Source organism: Meleagris gallopavo, chromosome 1 (genome assembly GCF_905368555.1).
Source record: "Meleagris gallopavo chromosome 1, MGAL_WU_HG_1.1, whole genome shotgun sequence".
Classification (NCBI taxonomy): domain Eukaryota; kingdom Metazoa; phylum Chordata; class Aves; order Galliformes; family Phasianidae; genus Meleagris; species Meleagris gallopavo.
The window spans coordinates 97,116,372-97,129,786 of NC_139404.1; the positions used below are offsets into that span (position 1 = coordinate 97,116,372).

Sequence of the window (13,415 nt, forward strand, 5' to 3'; positions counted from 1 at the left end):
AGGAAAAGAGTTAATGTTCTGCAGATTAGGACATTGTTTGCTATTTCAACATTATTGGCATGCCAGTGTGCTGGCATAGTGCTTGACAATAATGAATGCTTGCTATGTATCAAATATGTAGATTGTTTTAGAAGGATTCCTTAACCATAAATTGTCCCAACATCACTGCATTAAGATGGTGCTTATGCAGGCAAGATATGTGATAAATTAGAGAACATCTTAGATAAGAGTTTTTCATATAACTTCTATTTTCAAATTGAATTCAACTTTTTTCTTCTTGCACACAGAGTGTGCTTCAAAATTGAGACGTGATGCTGTGCTGTGTTTACTTCATCAGTTCTTTTTGTACTAATACACAACTCCTTGTATAATATACAACTATTGTGGCCAGCTAAACCCACTTGAAGATTTTAGGCTTTGTTTAGTGAAAATCACTGTTTGTTGTGCTAGTACCTGCATATTCTGGTTGAGGATCATGACAAATGCATTGTAAGAGCACTTTCAAAGAAAAAAAATTACTAATTTTGGAAAACCTTTTTAGATTTCACAGATATATTTATTCCATGTACTCTTTCTGAAATCAGTATCCTTTTCTTCAACCGAAAGCTACATGCCTTACAGTCAGCCAAATAATTAGTGTAAATTTGGTTGATGCAGTTGTGTTCCTTGCCAGCATACTTGCAATTTAGTAGTACAGAGGTGATATCTAGAGCATTGTGGTCAACTGTCTATGTTATGCATATGAATAGATAATTGGTACTACAGAAGATTCTTGATAAAATGTAGGTAAAATTTGTAATTCTGTTCATCTTCAGTAGATCACTCTATGAAAATTCACAGTTAGTTTCCCTGTTTTATAGTTGTAAATTGTTTTAAAAATGTAAATGGAAGACTAAATTATATTCTTAAATTATGAAAATTCATTGTAGAATTAGGATGGCGTTTAGTGAAGCCTTTGATCTTTCCTGTGAACATTGATTATAATTGGTGTTTTGCAGGGTGGACTAAAAGAGCAAAGAAAATTTGTTGAGAATTAACATGACTAGAAGTAGTTTTTAGGTATTATGAAGAGCACGTTCTAATTCCTCACTGCCATGGTATTTAAAGCTGAAATAAAGTCTTTATGTACTAGAAGCTCTATACATGCTGGATTGACATGGGAATGACTAAACTAGTCTGGTCTTTGATTAGCATGTTTGTCATCAAGTAATGCCAGTTTGATGGGCATCTGACAGCTGTGCTCTTTGAATGATACTTCGTTGTAAGTACAAGTGAATATTACATGGGTTTTAGTTTCACAAGTGTGTCTGCTACCCGCTGAGGACTAAGATTGATAGTTAATCTCCACATTAAACCAGTGGATTAATCTATGTTGTGATTGATTGTATTTCAGTTTACTTATTCTTCATTATACGGTCCTAATAGAAATAAGCATAGAGAATTTGGGCTTGTTGCCCAGAGTATATAAGATTTAGTAGTAAGTAGGTTTTGGGATTAACAGATCTGTCCACTTGTTCATTCGGCCTTATTTTAAGCTAAACAGTCACATCTCAATGTGATTTCAAAAAGCTGTCAGTTTCTGAAGTGTAATTTTTTTTCCAGATAACTATATTATTTTGTAAATAGGACATTATTTTGTAATAACAAGAGGTCTTGTGCACAAACTGGGACAGGATGTTCCTGCAACGTCAGGAAGCATGTCTTTATTGTGCAGGTGTCAGAGCTCTGGCACAGGTTTCCTAAAGAGTTGTGAAGTTTTCTTGTTGCTGATTTTCAAAAGCTACCTGGGCACCATGCTCTGGCTGACCCTGCTTGAGACAGGGGTTGGAGCAGATGGACACAGAGATCCCTGCCAACCTCAAGTATGCTGTTGTTCTGTGAAAAATCTGACTAGTAAAAGGCAACACAACCTTGATAGTAATGGAAGTAAACTTAAATATTAGTTTGACAATTGGCAAAATATATGTTAATTTCATTCACTAACACTTTTCTAACTGTATCTTTGTTACTGCTTTATTAAATATTTTTAATTCTTCAAATACAGGAACATAGGAATTTGCCTTTCATGCGTGAATTGAGGTACCTGTTTGCACTTCTGGTTGGTTCAAAAAGAAAATATGTCGATCCATCTAGGGCGGTTGAAATTCTTAAAGATGCTTTTAAATCAAATGATTCTCAACAGGTAATTTATGTTTTTTTTAATTCAAAATTATTATAATTTTGAGAGCTCTCATTTGGTCACATAACAGTAGGATTTTGCTCTTTTCATAAACACTTTATTTCTTCAGAAATGTTGTTCTTCCTGCATGAGGTTATATGGTTAGGGTATTTAATTACAACGTGCTGAAGTTAGTGCTTGGTGAAAGTAATGTCACTGTTTGTTGGATACCAGAGGGTTTGAACAATAGGATTCATAAGATGCCTTTGAACTGCAATGGTGTGAAAGCTGAGTCCAAGTAATAAGGATCACAAGACTATGTAGAGGCTGAGGAACACTAGAACATTAATGTGCTGTAAGAGCTGCATGTAAAAAAAAAAACCAAAACAATAAACACAAAAACAAACCATTGCCTAGTCTTAGGCATTGTGTGACTTTGGAATTCTTGTAGGGAGGGAATACTGCTATGCTGATATTGCAAAGTGACACACCACTGTATTCTGTAATATATGTGAATGTTTACTGATCATTTAACATTTTCCAACAGCAAGATGTTAGTGAATTTACACACAAATTACTAGATTGGTTAGAAGATGCCTTCCAAATCAAAGCTGAAGAAGAGAGGTAAGATTTTTTTTCTAGCTCTGTGTATTGACTGTTTAGTTGAGGAAAAGACAAACCAAACAGAAATTCTGCTTTTAACTGTATGGCTGAAAAAGATCCAAGCTTGTAGCTGTACTAGTTAAAATGTAATTTTCCTTGTATGCTGATACCCTCAATTTTCTGAATTTTCTTTTTCACCTTCTTCTTCCATGTTAAAAATCCAGAATATATAAACAGTAGAGATATGTTTTGTCAGTAATGTTAAGCTTTTTTTTTTTTTTCATTTGAATGCAGTTTAATTTTCAATACCATAGTTTAAGTTCTTCAAAACCTTGCTCCTGTTTTTCTTCTCAGAAGATGAATGCTTGTAGTTTGTGTAAGTGAACATCTACTTGTAAACTGCTTTTTGAACATATATTTGTTTCTATAGTGTCTGAGAAAATAGTTTTTTACAAGGTTATGTACAATTCAACTACTCTCAAATTTATTTTGATTTGAATTTGATTTACATAAGTTTTGCTGGAATTAAGTGCTTCTGAAACTTAATTTTTAGACTATACTCACCATTGCAAATATGTGAATGGTTGTTGTTATCATTAGAGGAAAGTACAAAACAGTGAACTGTAGCTAAGTAAAACAGTCAGCATTTCTATAATAAACTTAAAATATCTTACACATTTTTGTAAGAATTTATGGCTTTCTGTGATCTTGTACTAATGTGCTTTCTGTTTTCAGGGATGGAGAGAAACCAAAGAACCCAATGGTGGAGTTATTTTATGGACGGTTTCTAGCAGTTGGTGTACTTGAAGGTACGTGACTGAATTTACTTGGACTTTTGTGCAGGTGTCTTTTCAGTGGTAGTCTAAATGGACAGATGAATGATGCAGTTGTAACATCTTTACCTATCTGCAAAAATACGCTTGGAGAATACACTGCAGAATGTGTCAAATGGTTTGTCCTGAGAAGATGAGACTAACAGTGAATGTAGTGAACTTCAGCCATCATGAATGACTTTTTCATTACCTTTCATGAGCTGAGTGTGTCCTGAAGTGTAGTAGAAGTTAAGGTGAGTTGCAGACCAAAAATGATTGCAAGAATTGATCATCAGGGCATTTTTGTCATTTGCTAATGGTATACAGAAGGTATACAGAAGACAAGTGACTACATTTTATTATATATATATATATATATATATATATATATATATATATATATATACACATTTTATTGAGATAGTCTCTCTCAATCTTCTTCATTTAACAGAATCTAAATTTTCAGTTCTATTTGTCTGCACAATTTCTGGTGTGGATAACTCATCTTTAAAGTATTGTTCAAGGAACCATTGGAAACTTGCTCAGGGACACTGTCGGAGAGTGTGCTGAGGAGTCAGAGACTTGTACAACAAGCTTTCCTTTATCTAACTGGCACATAATTTGTGGAAATGCAGCCTTTTATATTTCCCAGTGGCCGGAAACTGTGAAAGCATTTTTAATGTTGCTGATTCTGTCCTTGTCCAGAGAGCGAATAATTGTTGAGATGCATTTGAATGAAGAATCTATAATCTTTAAAGTGTCTTCCAGATTGTCCCTTGGCCTGGAACACTTTAATGGTTTGTTGTCAGACTCAAAAACTGTTGTCTGAATTCCTTGCTACTAGCTAGCATTCTCATTCCTTTGCTTTTAGATTCTTTTGTCCTTCACAATCACATCTCTATTGAGGAGATTTTAACAGATAAAACAATAACAACAAAAATGAGACAGCACCAAAAAACTGTCCAATGCAAGTAGACTTGTTACTGACTTCAGGATGATATAAATTGAAATTATAAATTGAAATCACCTGCCAGTTATATTTCTCATCATGTTTGAGCTTGTCCACTGTAACCAAATTATGATCTTTTCAGGATGGAAATAATGAATATTCTCTTCTTGTGGTTTGTTTTTGCAAAAAATGCTTGTACGAAGAGCTGCATCTTACTAACAAATCCACTGACTTTGCTGATGCTGTGCAGTGTTCTATACAGCTGCTATTTGCAAAATGCTTTTGACTTGGCATTACAATTTTACACGCATAAAACATTTTGAGTTATGCTTATTGTGATTACATATAGAAATAAAATAAATTATCTAAGGTGGAAAGCATTACCTTCTTTTCATACATATGAGTCAATTGCTCGGTAAGAAAATAAGAATATTGATCAGTAAATTAGGCCAGGTGACCTATAATTATTTGTTTGGTATAATCGTTTTTGTTTTGCCTTGTGTTAGTTTTCTTAGATATTTTGGTGTGTATTTTTGTTGGTTATTGTTGTTATTTTAAAAGCAAATGTTAATTCTTAACACCTTATCTGTTTAATTTCTTCTATGAAGGTAAAAAATTTGAAAACACGGAAATGTTTGGCCAGTATCCACTACAGGTTAATGGCTTTAAAGATCTGCATGAGTGCCTAGAAGCTGCAATGATTGAAGGGGAAATTGAATCTCTCCATTCAGAAAACTCTGCAAAGTCTGGTCAGGAGGTGAGTTGAATGCCCCTGAGAACATCTCTCAGAATGTTGTTGTAGTGCCCTATGTATTTCACTTGATTCTTTTGTTGTTGTTGTTCATCTTCGTTTTGTGACCACTGTTGATTCTTCTGCACATTCTGATGTTTGGCATAATTGGATTGTTAATTTTGGGGGCTTGTACTTTCTTTTGAGTATCAAGAGTATTATTTTTTGGTATGATAGTAATGCATAAAGTGATTGACTCAGGCTGGTTCCCACCTGTTGCTGATATTTGATCTCCAAAGATGTCATGTTTATAACACCCTGTGGTAGTTGATCGCTGCTTTTACTGACTTACTGTCTATGCCATGCTATAAGCAACATGTGCTTGCTGCCTGTTTGACCATTGCTTCCAAGAGTTATTATTATTCCTCTGTACTCTTTCTTGTCATTTCTCTGCATGCTATATTTTTTCCCCTCTACCATTTTACTCTTTTTCCATCATCTTTCTCTGCCTATTGCAATGCACAATTCTCCTCTCTTTTGTTAACTGCAGTGAACAGACAGCACTTGCTCTTAAGAGCTGCTGTTCCTTCTGGTATGTCCTTCCAAACGTTCCAGTGCTCTTCCTCCCAAATATCAGGGCATGTTGTAAGCATGGGTGGAGAGAATAAGATGGCATCCTTCTAGGAAGTGGAATAGGCAGTTTGTGATGTTGAGACAAGGTGATGAATGAAATTTCTTGAGCAGAAGTAACAAGTTAGGGAAAAGAGGAAGTTGGATTGATGGTAGTTGTAGGACAAAGAGGTGTATTCTGATTTATCTTTTCTTTTTGTTGTCATGCTTGTGTATGTCCAGCATTTTTCTTTGGCAGGACTCCTTTCAATAACATATCAGTTATTGATGTGGAAATAAAATAATTCCTATTTCCTACAAAGGCTGAACTACTTGTACTTCACACAGTCACTCATGTTTCATCACAATTACTTTAAAGATGTAAAATCTTCAGAGGTTTCTTCTGCTTAAACAAAAAAAAATCAGATATAGTTTCTTCCAGTCTTTTGCAATAATGAAATATTGCAGCCTTTAATAATCTCAGTATGCAGGATTTAATGACCAACTGTGATGATACACCTTGATATCATACTCCAATTTGAAGTTTCACTTAAAATTTGTGTTAACAACAGAAGTTTTGTAGCACCTCTTTTGCAGTCACTTTTTCTGGTCAGTTAATGCTTATCAAATACTGATCATCCAAATTAGATGTTAGCAAATGTGTATGTTTTCAATTATCACATTGTCAAATGTATTGTTGCATCTTACTATATTCTTCTCTCCCAGGGTGCTTCAAATTCTTTTTTCTTTTTTAATTTCAACATTTTATATAAATGACTTCTAAAAATGAGTAGATTTTTGGAAATAGAACAAAAAGAAAAAAAAACCTAAATATATTGGCACAGTTCAAAGTTTGATTTCTTTAAGCAAGATATAGGTGCATTGAGAACAATATTGTCCATCTTATGGACTGTAGGCTGTCTTGAACTTAAAGTCTGTGTGCATTCATGCATAAAATGTCTGTTCAGCTGTTAATGCTTGACTAGAAACGTCAGACTTTGTTTTGTTTTGGGTTGGTTTTTTTTCAACCTTTAATGGTTAAAAAATGTTTCTGCAGGGGATGGAAGGATAATCACATACTGTTCTAGAGTGTTAATCTTTGAGCTCTGTGAAGCTGTGTTTTAATTAGTTTAGGTTAGCATGTGAAAATGAAGTGAAGTAATCGTATTGACAACAGTGGCAAAATGAGAAAGGTAACATTAAGTCCTAATCTAGAAAACATTGTTATTACTATAGGGTCATCTAAACAGGTTATATTTCCCTGGAATTAAATAATGTATTTGTAGTGGCTGCAGCTGTTAGTTTGCTTGAACATTAATGCCTCGAAAATAGAGGATTTGGAAGCTGAAGGAAGCTGAATTAATTGTAGTTTTATCAAAGTGAATCTCTGTTGAGGAAGATTTCAAGTGGCATTCCTAAGAGTTGGTAGATACCAGGCTTAAAGGTAATGATGTTGATGTGGTTGTCATGTGTTAAGATTCATTCATCCTTTTTTTCACTACTGCTTTTAATGGAATATTTAGCTAGTTCACTGTTTTTATAAAAATAATGTGTCAAAGGCTCAGCCATGCACTAGAGGATTTCCACGTGTGAGTTAATATTCAAACATGGAAAAGAGAGCATTGCCTGTCTCAAGGAATTAAATCCAAATTCAGGAGAAGATGGAGGGTCATTGTGTGTGCATGGAGTTCGAAGTATGGAGAAAACTAGATCAAATTTATCAACAGCATTGTTGATGTTGATGAGTTCAGCACGTTAATAGTTTAATCATGAAATGGTTTGGGGACCTTGCAATAGAAGGGATTTAGGAAAGGAGTGTGATTTGGTTTTGCTAATTTTAGCATTGAAATATATGCTGTGTGAACGAGTTGGAAGACTTAAGTTAGAAATTGTCTCCTTTAAAACTAAGGAATAGTTAATAAAGGCTAATATGGACATGAAAAGGCAAGGCAGTTCCTTTTGCATGCAGGAAGAGAGTGATGCTGATGGTAATGAACTAGGAAAATTCAGCAACTTCCTTGATAGCTGTTTGTGTGACTGCTAAGGCTGGGCACAGAGGAAACATTGCTCTGAAATGTGGAATGGTGAGAACCTAGACTAGAATTTTAACCATGAGCAAAGAAAGAAAAGCCTGTTATGGAGGTGTTATATGAAAAGAATATTTGAGACATTTCACTAGATAGAAAGCTTGAAATGAGCCCCAAGTCATTGTGCATTGGCACTTACATCAAAATTGTGTGACAGTCATGCCCACAGCAATCAAAAGCTTGCATACAAAACATATTGCACATCCATAAACGGATAGACCAAGCTTTTTATTTTGGAGAATGGAGGGAGAAAAAAAAGAACTCTAATGGAGCTGAGTCTTGTATTTTTGTTTACTAAGAAACAAAATATAAAAAGAGGCTAAGGATAGACCTGTGTTGAATACTTAGACGAAGCTGGGATGAGATGATAAAAACATGGGTTGGTTAATGGATGGGTTAGCTGTGATTAGGGAAATGAAAAGAAACTTTAAAAGATGTTATTTGTACAAATGAGATTTCAAGAAAGAGTATCAGTTTTACAGCAGTAATAGCACTTAATAGCGCTTAATTTGGCACAGAGCACTTACTGATTTTCCTTATGAGGAAGGAGATCATTAGAAACTTTGAGTGTTATCAGTTGAATGAAAGGGTCAGAAACTGAAATCTGAAAGAACTTGAGGGAAGAACACTTCATGAAATATGAACTAGTCTTCCAATGGCCTTTGAGAGTTGAAGGAGAATAGGACACTTGGAAAGGTAGGGACATTCAAGTGCAAATTGCTTTTAGTACAAAAGAGATGAATGTGAAAAAATAAGAAGCCTTCCAGACTGCTCTAATTTAATGCAGTAAACAGTAAATGAGTTGAAATGCTCTGATGTGCATAGGTAAGGTGTTGTCTCTATTTTCAGTGAAGCTGAAAATATGGGAACTTTGGAAAACTTATGCTGATGGACTCTCTAAAAGGAATTTCTTCCATAGCTGTGTCAGTATGCAAGTACTGTACCATTATTACTGAAATTCTGTTACTGAAAGCATTCACTGTGGGGTTTTGTCTTTTTGTTTTGTTCAGCACTGGTTCACCGAGCTTCCTCCTGTCTTAACTTTTGAACTGTCAAGATTTGAATTTAATCAGGCTTTGGGGAGACCAGAGAAGATACACAACAAATTAGAATTTCCTCCAATTTTGTATCTGGACAGGTACAGTCTATTATTACTACCAAAGTCTTAGTATGAATATAAATTTAATTTCAAGAATTTGGTAAAATTGCTAATGTATCTAGCAAATGTCTGTACTAGCTGAAAAAGTTGTAATTTCATAGGTTTTAGTGACGGTTTCAGAAAATACACTTAGATGACAATTTAAGACGTAATGCTACATCATGCCAAAACCTTCTTGTGCTTCAGTCTTTAACTTATTGCTAGATAGTTGTATATATGGGCAAAATACTCTGAAAAATGTCACTGTCTTGCAGTGTTTATTGGTCAGTTCGGGAAAGAGGGTGAGAAGTCAGCTATTTCATGGTGTTCCAGATAGACTGCATGGTATGAAGATACTCAGAATGTAAGGATCTGCAGCATCAGTGCATGGTGTCTGTATGTAGAGGTGAACTATCATCATGGCTTTCAGTTAGCTACTAAATGTTATTTGTGAGCCTAAACAGTGAAACAAGGGTATTGCTACATGGCTGCTACTAAAAGCACTTAATTTAGAACTTTTCTGATATGTTTGTGATACGGGTATAAGACACATACATTATACAAACAGAGCTTTTGATATTGGGGATAAAGTCTCTACTAAAAGATATGGTGGGAGGCTTAATTGGCTTACTATTTACTTCTCAGCTCTGTTTTACTGTTTAATGTGTTGTAGGTAAAAGAAGTTCTGGAGAGCGAGAGTAATTTTTTAGCACCAAGTGGTGAGGCCGGCTGCAAACTTCTGTTTCAGTACTGGAATTATATGAGCTGATGTACCTTTATAACCTTCATGTTTTACAGATATATGCACAAAAACAGAGAATTAACAAGAATTAAACGGGATGAAATCAAGAGACTCAAAGAGTATCTCACGGTTTTACAGCAGAGATTAGAACGGTACTATAGATAAATGTTCACAATGTAAATGTAAATAATGTTATAGGCTCTGTAGAACAGAATAACTCCCTTCAGCTCTACACTTTTGGCTGTAGTCATTTGCTTTAAATTTCACTGCTTTATCTCTTTTCTTTTAGTGTTTCCTTTGGAAACTTTAATTGCGGTAGTTGTGATGCATGAAACTTGCTAGGAAAGGTGTGCTTTATTTAATTGAAGTCAACCAGAAAAAAATCCTTTTTCTTTGATTTTTATTTGTATGTGTGTGTGTGTGTGTGTTTCGGTTTCGGTTTCGGTTGTACTTTTCTTTCTTTCTTTCTTTCTTTTTTTATTTTTTTCTTTTCTTTTTTTCCTTTTTTTCTTTTTTTTTTCTTTTTTTTTTTTTTTTTTTGTATCTGTGAGTGATGGCATTAATACATTTTATGGTTAACAGATATTTAAGCTATGGTTCTGGTCCTAAACGATTCCCCTTGGTAGATGTCCTGCAGTACGCCTTGGAGTTTGCCTCCAGCAAGCCGGTGTGCACGTCTCCAGTGGATGACCTGGGTGCTAGTGCCCCCTCCAGTGGGACGCTGCCTGCCCAGACCTCACCCAGGTAAGGGCACCCTCTTCCACTGTGAGATGCAAGCGATGTGTTCAGTGCAAACCCAGCAGCTGAGAGAGAGGGGAAGAAATCTGTTTCAACTAGATGTCTACCTGAGGGTTACTAAAAACCAGATGTTAAAAATCCAGGGCTGTCTAATGCCCTGGATAATAAATAAGTACTTCTTTAGTGGAGAACTACCACTTCTAAACAAAATACAAGAACTATAGTGCTTGATGGACCATCAGTACTTGTATAGTTTTTGACAGCAAGTCATTGTCCTTTGCTTACCTGAAAGGACATCTACATTTCCAAACAATCACAATATCTGATGAGGTTACTGTTTCTCAGGTGGAATGTATTAAGAATTTGAATTTGGGCAGTATGTATGTGCTGCAGAGCTTCCAAGTTTCTGGTGTAGACTTTCTTTTAGTTTTGCCTGAGATTTAAACTTTTCTTATTGGCTCCTTACATTTCTGACTGAGATTTTGAATTGAGTTTTTAAATTCATAATAGCCAAAGTACTAGGGAGACCCATTAACGTTATTCTTCTCATTGTTGAAGCTAGAAACTGTTAGTAATACTTAATAAAGTACAGTATCAATTAGGATAGGTGGACACTAACAATTTCTAACAGAGCTCTTTATTTTGCATTCCGAAAGTAGGGTTCTAGGTTCTAGTTCAGTCAAGATGTTTACATTAGTACTTCAGAGAGGTGAAAAAAATTAGTCTAAAGCTTTCAAAATATTTTTAAATCTTACTGATATAACGGTGACATAACTACTGTCGATTGATAAGAAAAGTGTTTGAGAGATCCTAATGATTACATGACATACCATGTCAAGAATACTATACTTTGTTTGAATTCCTATGTAGAAAATTTATTATATAAAAATGCAAATACTTCGACTTTTTTTGTCAGCCTGTAGAAATGTGAACACATTACATGGGGTGACATCTCTTAATGTTCTGTCAACTTTCTCAGCTACTGAAGACTCCAAATTCCTCAGGCTTTATCATGATGCAATACCCAACATAAATAAGTAGTGGATTGCTAGGAAGATCTTCAGATTCACGTTCTGCCTAGGATTACATAAACACCATCTTTTTTAATGGGAGCAGAAAAATCTGTGACAGTTTTTTAAAGTTCTGCTGCTTTCGTACAGTTTTTTTAAGTTGGCCACTTTGAGTTACAAGACTTGTTTGAAACAACTTCAGATGGTTTGATATTAAATATTAGAGGTTCTTTCGCTGTTGCTCTTCAGTTAACATGTGCTCTAGCTAGGTGATCAGAAAAAGAAAGCCTGCTAGGTATAAGGCATGAAAAAGTTGTTAAACACAGAACTAAATTTATTGGATTTTACAGTCAATAGGACAAAAACCAAGTTGCTGTAACTCTTCTGTCTGGAGTTTAGCAGTAAATGTTTCAAACTACAGTGATTACTTTTATGACATTATTTGATACTGTCGAATAATATTTCAAGTAAAGCAAATTGTGTCTTGACTGATCCAATTCCTTTATCTTTGACAATAGCAACCATAGTTGTCATTGTGCTAACTTGTACACCACAAAGTTTCCAGCCATTATAAAGTAATCTTTGCATTGATATTTTCAGTGCCTTTTTTGGATTGCTCTGTTGGTAATTACCTTTAAAATGTTTCTATTTGAGTGAAAAACTTATTTTTATAGTGTGGCTTTTAGTTTGTGTACTTGTTGATTTAGTTTTGGTATTTTATGTTCTGAATGAATGCAGCACAGTAGAGCAGCAGGGGCCTTCTTCTTCAGATGTTCCAAGCACATCGCCTGTACAAAGATCTGTAATACATAAACCATTCACACAATCACGAATTCCTCCTGATCTGCCAATGCATCCAGCACCAAGGCACATCACTGAAGAAGAGCTTTCTGTCTTAGAAGGCTGCCTGCATCGCTGGAGGACAGAAGTAGAAAACGACACTAGAGGTATTGTTACAACCTGGAGAATGTAGTTGCAGTTGGAAAGGATTTATGGAAAGGGAGAGAATGAGTCTTAATGTCTATGTGTGTGATGAGTTGTTTGTTTCAAACTTCTCAAATTGCTTCTAGGACATAGGAAGGGAAGTTAGTTACACATCTCAGTAGACTGGCAGTGAATAAACTGAAGATGCTGGGCACTGAGTGTAGTATGCATTAATGTTCTATCAAAGGTTTCTGTGCGCATGGCAAAACGAAAGTGGAATCTACACTGAAGGACTGTCTGCAAATGCATTCTAGCTGTCACAGTGATATTGGGCTGGGCCTGTGTTGTAACTTGATGTTCTGCAGAGGTGTTTAAGGCAGAGTAGCCCCTTCAGCGAGGAAGAATTTAGCTCATTTCTGAGCAAAATCTTTTTGGAATGGTAGACCTTATTGTCCATTTTGATGCCATGGAGAAAACTAATGAAGTAGTTTTTCCAGTGGAGGTGGAGTCAGTTGAGGTCTAGGAAATGAGCAGCAGTGGATCAGAAGTCATTCTGTCTACTTTCTCATTTGAGATTTGGTGTTTGACCTACAGGTAGTTAAGCAGATGCAGAAAATGTGAGATGTAGCTTTGTTTGAGCCTTTAATGAGAAAAAATAAAGATTTAGCCTGATACAGTAATGCAGCCTAATAGAATAGAATTTTTATTCTTACTTCTCTTTTAGATTTACAAGAAAGTATATCTAGAATACATCGAACAATTGAATTGATGTACTTTGACAAAACAATGATCCAAGTAAGTATATTTTCTGTATCGGATAAGCAGATGTTTTTGTCACTGTCATACAACTATTACATACAGTGGCTTGAGAAATTTCATGGAAAATCAAAATGGGTTTTGCAAGCTTCCTAATTA

General features: G+C 35.1%; 1 protein-coding gene across 3 annotated transcripts in view; it reads left to right on the top strand.

Moving 5' to 3' along the window:
* The window catches only part of USP25 (ubiquitin specific peptidase 25), a 91,644-nt gene that overhangs the window by 53,729 nt on the left and 24,500 nt on the right, over positions 1-13,415 (top strand). For all 3 annotated transcript variants that reach the window (XM_085241292.1, XM_085241298.1, XM_085241301.1), the window contains 9 exons: positions 2,045-2,182; positions 2,706-2,782; positions 3,497-3,570; positions 5,131-5,279; positions 8,959-9,086; positions 9,885-9,980; positions 10,411-10,572; positions 12,315-12,523; positions 13,225-13,295. In XM_085241292.1, the coding sequence (XP_085097418.1) occupies positions 2,045-2,182; positions 2,706-2,782; positions 3,497-3,570; positions 5,131-5,279; positions 8,959-9,086; positions 9,885-9,980; positions 10,411-10,572; positions 12,315-12,523; positions 13,225-13,295 (1,104 nt within the window). The remainder of the gene's footprint in view (positions 1-2,044; positions 2,183-2,705; positions 2,783-3,496; positions 3,571-5,130; positions 5,280-8,958; positions 9,087-9,884; positions 9,981-10,410; positions 10,573-12,314; positions 12,524-13,224; positions 13,296-13,415) is intronic.